Below are 12,972 nucleotides of genomic sequence, written 5' to 3'. Positions count from 1 at the left end.
AGGGGGCTCTATCTGACAGATAAGCATCTGGAAGATGAGAACCTGGAGTGTCAAAATCTCCCCCAGCCATAAATTACATGCCTTTAAGAAAAGTTTATTTCAAAATCAGGTCACACCCTAATAGATGGTCTGGACCCTCTCTTATCACAGAAGCTATGTCACAACCCCCAATAACATTTGCAACCAATACATTAAGACACAAAAAAACGATTGCTGAGGCCTATTCAAAGGTTAATAAAACAATTAATGGGACAGGAAATTGAGGCAAAAACAGGGGGACTCTCTTTACTTGATTCCACTTCTGTGAGTACCACAACCTTTCTCAAGAGGTCGCCTGTGCCGTTCCTATACTCAGTCAAAAGTCAAGAAGTGGACCTGGGTTGGACTCCCTAGAAACTTTCTTATGGCTCCCAATAAATCCAGAGAGCACGAGAAGTGCACCATCCTTCTCCTCTTACCCAACAGTGTCCCCTTTTCTTTTTTCTATCCCTTCTAATAAACTTACGCCTGTTACTCTAAGCCACGTGTCTGAAATCTCTCTTGCATGATCACAAGAAGAGGGGGCCTCTGCAGCTGCCTCAAAGTTTCATTTCAGGTTAGTGTCCTGTACCATTCCCACATGCCACAAATACTCAGCACCTCCTTCAAGACCTCCACCTTGCACACCATAGACTTGAAGACCATGATTCTGCCATATGGATAAGATACAGGTGTGGATGAGGCACATTTGAAATCCTTAGCTACAGCTCCCTGTGTACTGCTTTGGGTTCGAAGACCAGAAAATGAAATTTTTTACCTCTCTTTCACTTCATGCCCAACCTGAGACAGGAAGAATACGTATTCTTCTTGGAAATCAGGTATGAGTTCCACAAGGAAATAGCAAAGAGGGGACTGGAGGCAACTGGATTAGGGTTTCGTTAATAAGAAGGGGACCAAGGAATCATAACCTTCGTGAGGTCTGTACAGCTTTTATTTCCCCACTTTCTCAGGATATGCCCAGTAATGTGTTGAATGAGTGAATTTAAGAATAGATGCTTCCTGCTCATTGATGCAATTGGAGAAAAACACAGGAGGGCAACCTAAGAATCAAGAAAAACCAAACAAGACAAAAAAAAAAAAAAAAGAAAAGAAAAAGAAAAAGGCAAAGGACTTTATAGGCTACCTAATCCAGTGCTTTTGCTTTATTGAAGAAGGCAATGAAAAAAAGATTTCACTGAGTCCCATATATGGCCAGTGGTGGAGTTGAAGCTACAAACCCATCTGTGCCTTTCCTCCAAAACACATTTAAAAAAAAAAAAATTTACATGAATTAAGCTGTGTACTAAGTTGCTGGAACCACAAGTTAAATGAGCCATCATCCGGAGTAGGAAGCCTGGGATTGGGATCACTCACTGTGTTGAGGGAGCCTCCTGGGGGAGGAGGGTGTGGCTATTCCTGAAACCTAGCACAGCAGGGCAGGGTCAGGACCAGGAGCACCTTTACCAGGTAACATCATTGATGCATCTAGCACTTCAGCTTTTGCAGACTACTGCTGAAAGACAATGACACAGCAGGATTCCTGGTCTGAATCCTTTTGCTTGAAGTTCAACCTGGTTGAACAATTTGTTTCTCTCTCCCCACTCACTTAGGTGCTTTGGTCTAGTCTACAGACACCAGTCTTGACTAAAGCTGTAGAATGCATAGAGTGGGTGCTCAGTGTCTCCCCCTCCTTTCCTCACCCACCTCTCTTTGTCCTTTCTCTCCTCCACTTCCATCCTGCCCACATGAATCTCACTATTCCGGGTCCCCGATAAAAAGTAAATAAATCATAATCATTGCCACCATGTTTGGGTTGAAATTACTTCCCACATTACACCATGTATATATAACATTTAAAATTATATATACACCCAGGGATAAACTGGAAAATATATTATGTATTATTTGATTCCATCATATCTATTTACAATTTACATTTCTATGTCCTTGGGTAACAAACTCTATAGGAGTCCTTCCTCATGGTTGACTATTAGAGTGTATAACAAGGAGACAATTTTCCAAAGGTTGCTGGATCTCCCTGGGACTTCTTTAGGAATCTCAGGCCATCTTTTATGTTTCACCTTTGTAGGAATCTGAATGCCGCTATGCAGAACCATGAGCAAAAAAGGAAGATGTGCCCACATGATATGAAATCTGATCCTTCGCTAAATGAACCACTACCACTTGATTTAAAGTTCTGTTCCATTTTCTGTACTGTTTAATTTAATTTTGTCTCAAATGAAGAAATTAGTGTTACACCCATGCTTGAGGACAAGCCAAACTGCATGACTTCACATTGCCTTTCGAGCAGTATCGGATTACATAACTTCTTAGTTTGTTTGCTCCCAACATCCTGAGATTTGGGACTTTCTATATGATTCAGAATGGAGATTTGGACCTAAGGAGAGGGTTTCCATCTCTAGGGCTGGCCAGAGTTTGGTGATGTCACCTGAAGAACACATCTGTGTTCTTTCAGTGGGGTTGGCACCTACAGGAGAGAAAAATTCTGCTTCGTGGGGGAAGCCTAAGAGATTATTCTGGGCCATTTTCTTTACCGCTTTTCTTTTTTTTCTTTCTGTTTAATTATGTCTGTTCTCTAAGGCTGAATGATTTTCCTAGTTTTGATCACACAGCACAAAGTCTCCCTCAGTACATTCTGTTCCTTTTACTTAGGTCTCTGCCCAATTACAGGAACACACTCATCCCTTCTCCAAACAGCCATTACTTGCTGAAATAAAGAAACCAAAGGACACAGTATTTCAGGGAAATAAAGATTCAATTAGGGAAAAACCTAAAGCAATATTTTCATTTGAAAAAAGGCAACTGAAAATCCTTCCCTTTGCAATCTCAAGTATTCATATATGTTGATCCCAGGATAATATTTGTATTAATGATTTCTCCAACCTCAAAGGATCTAGTTCTTATGTTCCAAAAGAGGTAGAAAAATATTTCCTCTATTGCCTCTGACCTGGAATGGTAGTAAAATCAGGTTTGTTTTTTTTTTCTTTGTTTAGCAAGTAGAATATATTGACAGAGGCAAGAAAAGGGCCAGAGGACAGAGTAATCAGTTTAGTAGGTAAGTAAAAAAGTGTGGGGCTGGGCATGGTGTTACACACCTGTAATCCCAGTAACTCTGGAGCCTGTGGCAGGAGGATGGCAAGTTCGAGACCAGCCTCAGAAACTTAGTGAAGCTCTAAGCAACTTTGCAAGACCCTGTCTCAAAATAAAAAATAAAAAGGACTGGGAAGGTGGCTCAGTGGTTAAGCACCTCTGGGTTCCATCTCTAGTACAAAAAAAGAAGCAGCAGCTTCAGGATTTAGCTTTTGCTAAAATCACAGGTATAGCTTTCATAGAAACAAAGGAATTTGTTAAATAAAGCACAGAGATTCATTGTGGGCTCTTCCTGAAGGCTCCAAATCAAATTTTGTACTTTAAATTTTGATTTTTTTTTTTTAGAAAGTATCTCCACTTATATTAGTTTCAGGAATAAAAGCCTGGATCCATACCTATAGATATTAGTTTCAGGAATAAAAGCCTGGATCCATACCTCTAGGGCTGTTAGCGTGAGGAAGAAGCCCAGCTTATTTCCAGAAAATCAATGTCATCTCAACACCAGTGAGTTCTCCCTTAAACATGATTGGAAAAGTTGTCACAAGCACATTAGTGAAGATTTTTGGTACGATGGCCCAGCTTGCCTAGGAGTAGGTTGTACTGTCACTTAGCAGGACACAGCAGTTCGGGTTTATGTAAACCCTTGAGGTTTACATGAGATTTGAATTTTCATTACGACCTTTGTCAATCAGCACCCTAGAGAACTGCCACTATTCAACACGTGTTGACCTACAAAAATAGCAGCTTCGTAGAGTATGACCTGAAATGGTTCAACGGCAGAAACAAAGGCTGGAAATATAGCTTCAAGGAATGGCTGAGCTTTTGTTTCTAAACACAGCTGCTTTTAAATGCTACCCCAGAACCATCTAAATAGCAATAAATCGAAGGCATAATCACGAGCCACAGATGTAATTTTCAATTTTCTAATAACCACATGAAATAAATGAGAAAGAAACAGGTGAAATCAATTTTCATAATATACTTTATTTAATCCCATATATATCTAAAATTATATTATTTAGACACATAACCAATATAAAAAGCATTATAAATGAGGCATTTTACATTTTACATTTTTGTACTAAGTCTTCATAATCTGGTGTGTATTTTATTCTTCTAGCATATCTCAAGTCATATTATCCATATTGAAATTGCTCAAGTAGCCACATGTGGCTAGTGTATTGTACAATTGAGTCCTAGACCCTCTACTTACAAACTATGTTATTGAACCAATTAACGTAACCATGCTTCATCTGTTTACCTCCCTGAAAATGGATTTATATTACAAAGACCTACATCTTAGGGTTAAATGTGAGATTTAATCAGTTAGCAGACAGCAGTGTCTGTTATGTGCTTGGGACACTAAAATTGTTACCATGTTAGGGACAGAGTCATGCAACTGGATACCTTATCCCTTTTTTGATTCTTTTTTTTTTTTTTTCAGATTTAAGCAAAGCTTAAAATGAGCATTCCCACTCTAACTTAAAACTTTTTTTTTTTTTTTTTTTTGCCCATGATGTAACCAGAAGATTAACATACAGTGTTAGGCAACATCTTCAGGAATGACTGATGGCTTGATCAATTCATGAGCTAAGGATCTGAAGGTTACAGTATCAAGATGCAGAAGTGTAGAAGTGTAGACCTAGGCCATACACTGGCAATTAAATGCTCATTACAACAGGGTTGAAAGAAACTAAAACCAGAACAGGCTGAAAAATATCATTGAGATTACCATTTAGGGATCATCAGCTATAGACCAAACACCAAGACAAGTACTTTTCAGGGGTTCATTCACTTAACCACAAGGGCGTAGAAAGAAACAGACAAAATTCAGCCAGGCAGATGTTCTCATCCTCATTTAAAGATAAAGAAATGGTGGGGCCAAGTGCAGCCCTGCATGCTTAACATGTATCAGGCCTTGGGTTCAACCCCCAGCACAACCACCATCAACAACAAAACTGACAAAGACATAGAGTGGCCAAGAAATGCACCACAGGGTCAACTGTTAGGTGGCTCTTTGCATCACTGTGATCCTAAAATACCCTTCCACCCTCACTCAGCAATTAAATGTGTGGTGAGCTGGAGCGATAGGCCTGGCACCAGCTACTTACTCTATACAGAAGATGAACTACCTTGAGAGAGTGGAACACTTCTTCTGCCTACGAGTTGCATTTAAATGATCAAACACAAGAAAGATTGCAGAAAAGGGAACATTTTCTATATGCTTCAATACTCAATTAGGTGGTTTGTTTCTGTGTGATGCTCAGAAGACACAACAGGCACAAACTAGTTCTTTCATTAACTAAGGCAAGAAAACCAGATTGAGTCACAACTACTTTTTTATTAGTTCTATTTATTGAGACTTGCAACTCACTTGAGAAGTCTGGTCTTGTAAGTAACAGCCAGGGAAATTTGAGGGAATAAGGTGTGTTTTTTTTTTTTTTTTTTTTTTTTTGTGTGTGTGTGTGTGTGTTGCAACACACGCACGTGAGTGCACAGTGGTACGGATGAAACTGAGAGAGGAGTAAGCTGCTCCCAACAACCAACTCTAAAGAGCACGTGGCTCTTGTTACATCTGGCTGGCTCAGCAACTATCCAAGTTATGGGGCTACGGGGGATACTGTCTAGACCAGTTCTTTTGGCCCTGGGGTTGGCAGAACATAGAACCAGAAAGCCAAATCATGGTGGAAATATCTCTCTGCATTTTTTCTGGTAGACGGTCAAGCTGGATGGAAACTAAATCTCAAACAATTACCAAATAGCAATAAATAAGAGAATAAAAAGACTGCACAGGGCTTTCTTCAGTCCTTGATAGATATGTCCTGGCTCTTGAGCTGTAGCATGACATTTCTGAAGCAAATATTCTTAAGAAGAAGAAGAAAAAAGTACAAAGGACAACTTTAGGAGTGACCTGACTTTTCCAGCTTGAGAATATTCTCAGTGCACCATGCATCACGGGTGTTTGCTGGTCTCAAGGATGTTACTAAGAATAGAAAAACACAGCAACATATAATTGAAATAATTTATTTACCACTAGAGCACCACAAAAGAACAGACATACATTGTGTTAAAATACAGCATAATTGGTCATCAAAATACAAAACAGCTATTCTTATATTCCATCTTTTTAACCATGCCAACCATAAAATTGTACTGCTGCTTAACACATACAAACTGCTGTCCCCACCCACGTACTAACACTTCCCCGACGACTCCCTCCCACCACCCTCCCCTCCCACGGCAATATTTACTTATGGGAAATGAAGACCTTATAGAACCCCCAAATTAAAAAAAAAAAGATTCAAGAGATCTTAAAATAGAGCATTTAAAATATTATCAGTGCATTCATAAGGAAAGACAAAATAATACAAAACAAAATGTTGTTTTATCTGAGAGGAAGATACCTGCAGAAATAAAAGTGATTTACACAGAATTAATAGAAAAGTGGAAGAGGAAAAAAAATTACACACAGTCAAATCTGGGATTGGGTTCCACCCAATACAAGGATTGTTCACTATTTGCGGCATCCCATCTCTTGCTTTTCCAGTTTTCAAACTTGCAAAATCCAATTCTTCATTTGAATTCATGGTGAGAAATTCCAAAAAAGAAGCACACCATACCAATCAACTTCTCTTTGGATTCATGCCTCACTCTGCTGCCCTTTAGGTGAAACTGAAAGTATTCCATTGTTTTACCTGTACATTTTTATCTTAAACCTGAATAAGTGACAAATATATCCTACAAACCTAACACGAGGTACCTCCTCTGCAATGATGCAACTCAGTTATTAAAGCAAAGTAAGTGTTAGCCTCAGCTCTAGGTGACTCTTATTCAGAGGAAGGAAAGAATGTTTTGATCAGGGGAGGCACTGGCTTGTGCCTTTCTAACCTTCAAAGAACATCTATAAAAGTCTTAACTTCAGTGAAATGAATGAAATGACTAATGCTGACCTGGACTCTTCCCTCTTTTGAAAAACCAAATAAAATGTCTATTTTTTTCAATTTCCCGTTAACACTAAAAATCTCACTTTAAAGGAAAAGAAGTTCTCTTCGAATTGCCCTCTTTAAAGTAATAATAAAATTCTGTGAAAACACTAATTAAGTCAAATTAGAGAACCCTTTCTTAACTCAGTCCAAGATTCTGAGTTCAGATCTTTAAACCCTCATTAAAACTAAAACATTTCCCTCACTTATCTATGTGTTCACTATATCCCCATTTTCCTAAAGTAGAAGCTTCCTAACTGACTTGGTTATGAATTATGCTTAGAAGATGAAGGAAGACCACTTGAACTCAAATCTATTCTTTTCATAAAAGAAAAAAAAAGGACAAGTAGATCCAGGTAGCTTATGTCATAAAAATGAACAATACACAAAGCACAAGTAGAGCAAATACTATTTTAAAAATGTATTTATAGTGCAAGTCAAAATCTAGGGGTTTTACTCAAAAGTACTGGCCGGCTAAAGGAAACATACAATTGTGAATGATCATTAAAAAGAGCCCAAATTAAGTCCAATCTAAATCATAGTTGACATTATTACAGAATATAAAAAATATGGTAAGAATTTACACATTACACGTAAAGTAGTTAATGTTTTGATTTAATAGTTTGCAAACGAGATCCGCAGATGTGTTTTCAATTATGCTGGCTTCTATGCCCATCTATTTTAATAATACAGGACTGGTTACATATACCAAAACAAAGAAAAAATAAAAACTGTAGCATAGCTATACAGCAATACTCGAAGGTCCTAAGTTTGATCAGTACATGTCAAAACATTTCAACATTTCACTGGTATGCCAAACTGACAAAGAACCATTTACAATTAAAAGGAAAATTAAAAAAAAAAAATCTTACAGACTCATTCTGTTCTTATTAACAGGCTTTTTAGTGTTTGAACCTTACACGAAGCTTCCTTTGGCAGTTGGTACACGGCATGTGTTCTCAGGGTCTTTATCTTAATGCAGACTCACTTGGTCATGTAATAACTCACTTGGGTTTTCATCCCGTTAATATGACCTCTTATTTTTTTCTGGCTCGTTTGAATTCAAGTTCTTTAAGCCATCCATGAGTTTCTGGCAAAGCATTTGGTCTCCACTTTATACACCTGTTTTATTTTCCAAGGGCAATGAAACGTTCATTATATAGTAACACACAATAAATAACTCACTGTTAACTCTAAGAGTAAGAACGGGAGGGGTGCCTATTGCATAGCAATACAGAAAAATCAAGTGAGGCGTGGGATAGGAACGGTACGTACAGCAACTCCACTTAATGGGATTTTCCTGTTTTTTGGTTTTTTTTTTCTTTCACATAATTAACACTAACAAATTCTTCCAGTGTTTATTTTTTTCTTAAAAAAAAAAAAGAAGATTTTGCTTCTTCTCTCTCACTTACAAAGTAGGTGAAATGTAGAATAAGGCCTTTCACTTTTTTCATTTCAGATGCCAGTTTTAACAAACAGAACGCAAACTTCCAAAGTATTTGAACTAGTACCGCTTTTTCAAAATCTGTTAACACTGATGAAACAAGGCTCTCTATGTTTTCTTGTTACAAGCATCATCATGGTCGTTGCTGTTGTTATCATGATTTCTGCCTTGTCATTTTTCCAAGAAGTTTAGCTGCATTTGCAAGACTTTACAATCATATTGGAAAGCTGTTCGATCTTGGGTGTCTTGCCGATGTAGTAGAGAATGGTTAGCGGTTCCAAATCTTGGGACACACAGCAAGGAGAAGCAGATGCTTCTGGATTTATGGTGTTATATAAACTGAGAACCTGAATAGACACAGGAAAGGAGTGATACCACAGGGCAAGACCAAAATAAAAGCAAAAACAAAAAAAGAGAGAAGAAAAGCCATATTATCTTTTCAACAACCATTTTACATTGTTATCAGCCAAAGCACTTAGTAGGCAATTTTAATTATTTGGGGTATATTACTGTTTGTTTGTTTTTTTACTTTAAATTTTGGTCAGATTGGTATGTGTCCTTAGCAATCACCAAACTCACCCTTTCTGCACTAGATGCTTTTTTTTTTTCATGCATTTTAAACAAGTGATCTATAAAAGTCAGATTGGACAAAATTACTCATTCTGCAGATTTTCCTAATTTCCCAACTTGCCTACTCTGATCGAGGCCACATACATTTGCCATATCTTGCAGTATGCGGTCTTGTTTCTAAACCACTTTTTAACTGAAATTGTTTTGTGAGTGTATGTTTTAAATTCCCAAGAAAATTAAGAGATCTTTTGAGGTTGAGGACTCTGTAGACTTTGTATCATTTAGCCCTAGTAAGTCTTGACTGGACAAAATAATACATGTATGCTAGGTGAAGAGATCATAGATACATGGATAAAAAAGAAAAAAATAATAAAATGTTTAAAATTGCCATTAGAGCTTCAACTTACCCTTGGGCATAGAAAAGGACACCTTTATATAATGTAAAATCTTTCTGTTAATTATGTTTGCAGGACAATTTAATGTCACCAAATTGTCGTTTTTCTTTCGTTTTTTGCACTGGGGATTGAATCCAGGGGCACTACTTTCCATCTGAGTTACATCCCCAGCTCTTTTATTTATTTTTTATTTTGAGACCGTCTTACTAAGTTGCTTAGGACCTCCCTAAATTACAGAGGCTGGCCACCAACTTTCGATCCTCTTGCCTTAGCCTCCTAAATCACTGGGATTACTGGCATGTGCCATGCCACCTGGCCTAAATTGTCATTTTTAAAAGTCTTTTCATTTACTGTTGCTTCATAACTGCAATGATGTTAAGAATGGCATCAAACGCAATCTACATTCTTCATTATTCACTTTCTTAGATTTTTCTTAAAAGCAGTATTAATAGTGAACCCGCCATGGGGCTGGGGTTGTGGCTCAGCAGTAGAGCGAGCGCTTGCCGGGCACAAGTGAGGCACTAGGTTCGATCCTCAGCACTGCATAAAAATAAAATAAATAAAATAAAGGTATTGTGTCCATGTACAACCAGAAAGTACATTAAAAAATAATAATGAACCTTCCATTAACCTTTCATATGATAAATGGTAGTGGCTGAGAGGGAGGAGTGGACAGCCAGTTCTAAAACGGAATGAAGACAAAGTTGTGTAGTTAGCCCTGTACTTTTGTCCCCATTTTGTATCAAAGAGTATATGGCTTTTACTAATGGAAGTATGTAGGATCCACACTGATGACACAGAGACATTTCCAAGGATGCCATTAATGTGTTAGTCAAACAGTAAGTGACCTTTTCCTCGAGATTCACTGCAATTTTTTCATCCTAAGACACAAGATCTGTTCAGTGCAGCAACACTGACTACTTTATTAAGCTACCCCTGGTGTCTTGGGTAACGGTCCAAACCACATATTTGTGACCATGACAGTTATTCTTCCTCTCTCCTTGAAAAACAAGCCTGGTCTCAGCCTTCACACACTCCCTCTGTGTATCGGGGAGGAGAATTATGTTTCTACTTGGCAGCTGGGCCGTGCCCACATTACAGCTACTGCTGCCGCAGCCCAGATGAAGTAGCCTGGCCAGAGAGCTCAGACAAAGGGACAGGCATGAGCAAGCTTCCCTCACATGGGCAAGCACGTGGTCACCCAAGAGTGCCAAAGCCTTCAGGGGAGTTGGGAAAACAGCTGAAGGAAGGGGAACCATATCTGTCAATTTCATTTCCAGCCTATGCAGGCATTTATAAATAAATATACTTCGTATTCCACTAACACATGATTTTTCATGAGAACCGAGGAGGAATTTTTATAACACAGATTGTCTAAAATAATTGATAACCCCCCAAACTCTTGAATTCAGCTGAATGCATTCTGTGCTCTTTTTGGCAGCAGGTTCATTTTCCTACCCTGCAGTGAAGGCAATTTTTCTAATGCCGCTTTAACAGGGAGATTTACAGACACATAAAGAGCAGAATAGAAACCCCCATGTGAAGCCACATTTTAGGAATTATACTCAGTAAGACAGAGCAAATAGAGGCCTGGTTATATAAAAAAGGACGGCTGCCTTCCAAGCCCTGTTTTGTCCTTCATTTTCTGTTTGATCTTGGGCAAGTCATGTACACAGTCAACAGTCTGATTTTTTTTTTAAATGTTAAGGTTTGAACGAGATTATTTATGAAGTCCTTTCCATCTCTATCATCCTATATCATGAAGGATGTAGGAAAGAAAAAGCATATGAACAAATAGCATTATTATAAAGAAAAAGACTTTGCTGATCTGGATTTGGGAACCCACACCATCCAAACTTGGACCTGCCTTCTGAGTTAGCCCTCTATCTCGATGGTGATAACTTGACTAAATATATGCAGATTCTTGATAACTTTGGGCTGTATTCAGAAAGACTTATGCTAATTTTCCAATCATTTCACATGTATCATTTTTGTATTTCACAACAACTCTCCAGTTCAGCATTATCAATTTAAGGATAACTTTTGGTGGCACACTCCTATAATCCCAACAACTTGGAGGCTGAGGTAGGAGGATGATAAGTTCAAAGCCAGCCTCATCAACTTAGCGAGAACGTAAGCAACTCAGTAAGACCCTGTCTCAAACTAAAATATAAAAAGGGATGGGGATGTGGCTCATGGGTAAGGCCCTCCCTGGAACCAAAAAAAAAAAAAAAAAACTTTTAATATAGAAGTCCCTTCTTACTGATTAGAAATTTAAGGTTCAGAGAGGTTAAAGGACTTTCTAATTCTCCTACTACAATAAATCATACACCAAAGCACCAACTGCAGTCTTCAGTGTTATTTCTATTATGCCAGTCCCCAATGGAGGTGATAACAGATACTTTTTTAGATGGACCTCTGGGTCCCTTCACACCTTAGCTATATATGACACTATGTGTATACTGATTCAAACTGTTTTTGTGTGTGTGGAATGGGGAACCTAATTATATGTATAGCTGTTAAAAATAAACAACAAGAAACAAAACTCTCTTCAAGTCGATTATGATCTTGATGAGAAGGTGTGATCTGCTTTTGAAAGGGATCAGTGTTACTTTTTTATTTTACCTACAGCCTACATTTCTCCTCATCTAAAAAGATTTATCCAGCACCTAGGCAAACATGATGGCCAAAGGGCATAAAGACCATTACAGTTCATTTAAAAATACAATAGCAGACAGCCTAGAACAGAGGAGATGAGTTAGCCAAACACTTACCCTGCTGTGCTGAGTATCTGAACTCCATAAATATGGGCACGCTCCAGCACAGAAGTTGGCATTGTACCCTTTAGGTTCATGTATCCATTTCCACCCAAGATCCCTCTTGAAATCAATGTAAAGTGGACGTAGGCAGCAATTATCCTGCACATTTCTGTTGAAAGAAACATCAGTGGAGATTTTAAAGCTGATTTCCCACCTGCCTTATCCCAAACCAGAAAATGATCCATTCATTTATTCAACAAGAAGCTAATGACCACATAGCCTAGGCTAGGTGTTAGTGGTCTTATTGTAATCTTAAGTGACTTTCATGATAGGATGCTGTGATAACCCGCTGGATGACCTCATGAGTCCTATCCCCTGACTCCCTTGTCTGTGACCTAGAAAGTCAAACCTTTACTCTCAAATGCTTATGTAGAGAAGTGGTTGAAAGGGACCTTCCTTTCTAACCACCACTGGGCAGTTGTGCTAGCTAGCCTCTATTGCCCTTTTACATTAAAAACAAATTACAACAGTTATTTTCAGAGAACCATCTAAGGCATTTATCTTTGAGAATATATCCTGCATTTTACCACCCATTACTTGATCACAATATACTAGAAATCAAGGGAAAAGCTGCATGCAATTACAGGCTCTGAAAGTGAAAAATGCCACTCTCCTAGTGACCTCTGACACGG

The 12,972-nt window shown here is 38.3% G+C and overlaps 1 protein-coding gene across 3 annotated transcripts in view; it reads right to left on the bottom strand.

Moving 5' to 3' along the window:
- Positions 1-6,137: 6,137 nt before the first annotated feature.
- Tgfb2 (transforming growth factor beta 2) overlaps positions 6,138-12,972 on the bottom strand; it is an 84,745-nt gene continuing 77,910 nt past the window's right edge. For 2 of the 3 annotated variants that reach the window (XM_021732985.3, XM_013362692.4), the window contains 2 exons: positions 12,296-12,449; positions 6,138-8,903 (listed from right to left, as the gene is read on the bottom strand). In XM_021732985.3, coding sequence (XP_021588660.1) covers positions 8,745-8,903; positions 12,296-12,449 — 313 coding nt within the window. In that variant the 3' untranslated portion in view covers positions 6,138-8,744. The remainder of the gene's footprint in view (positions 8,904-12,295; positions 12,450-12,972) is intronic. The other variant, XM_021732986.3, reaches the window with a different exon arrangement.

This window comes from Ictidomys tridecemlineatus, chromosome 10 (assembly GCF_052094955.1).
Source record: "Ictidomys tridecemlineatus isolate mIctTri1 chromosome 10, mIctTri1.hap1, whole genome shotgun sequence".
NCBI classification, from domain to species: Eukaryota; Metazoa; Chordata; class Mammalia; order Rodentia; family Sciuridae; genus Ictidomys; species Ictidomys tridecemlineatus.
This window is presented reverse-complemented; position numbering and strand designations above follow the sequence as displayed.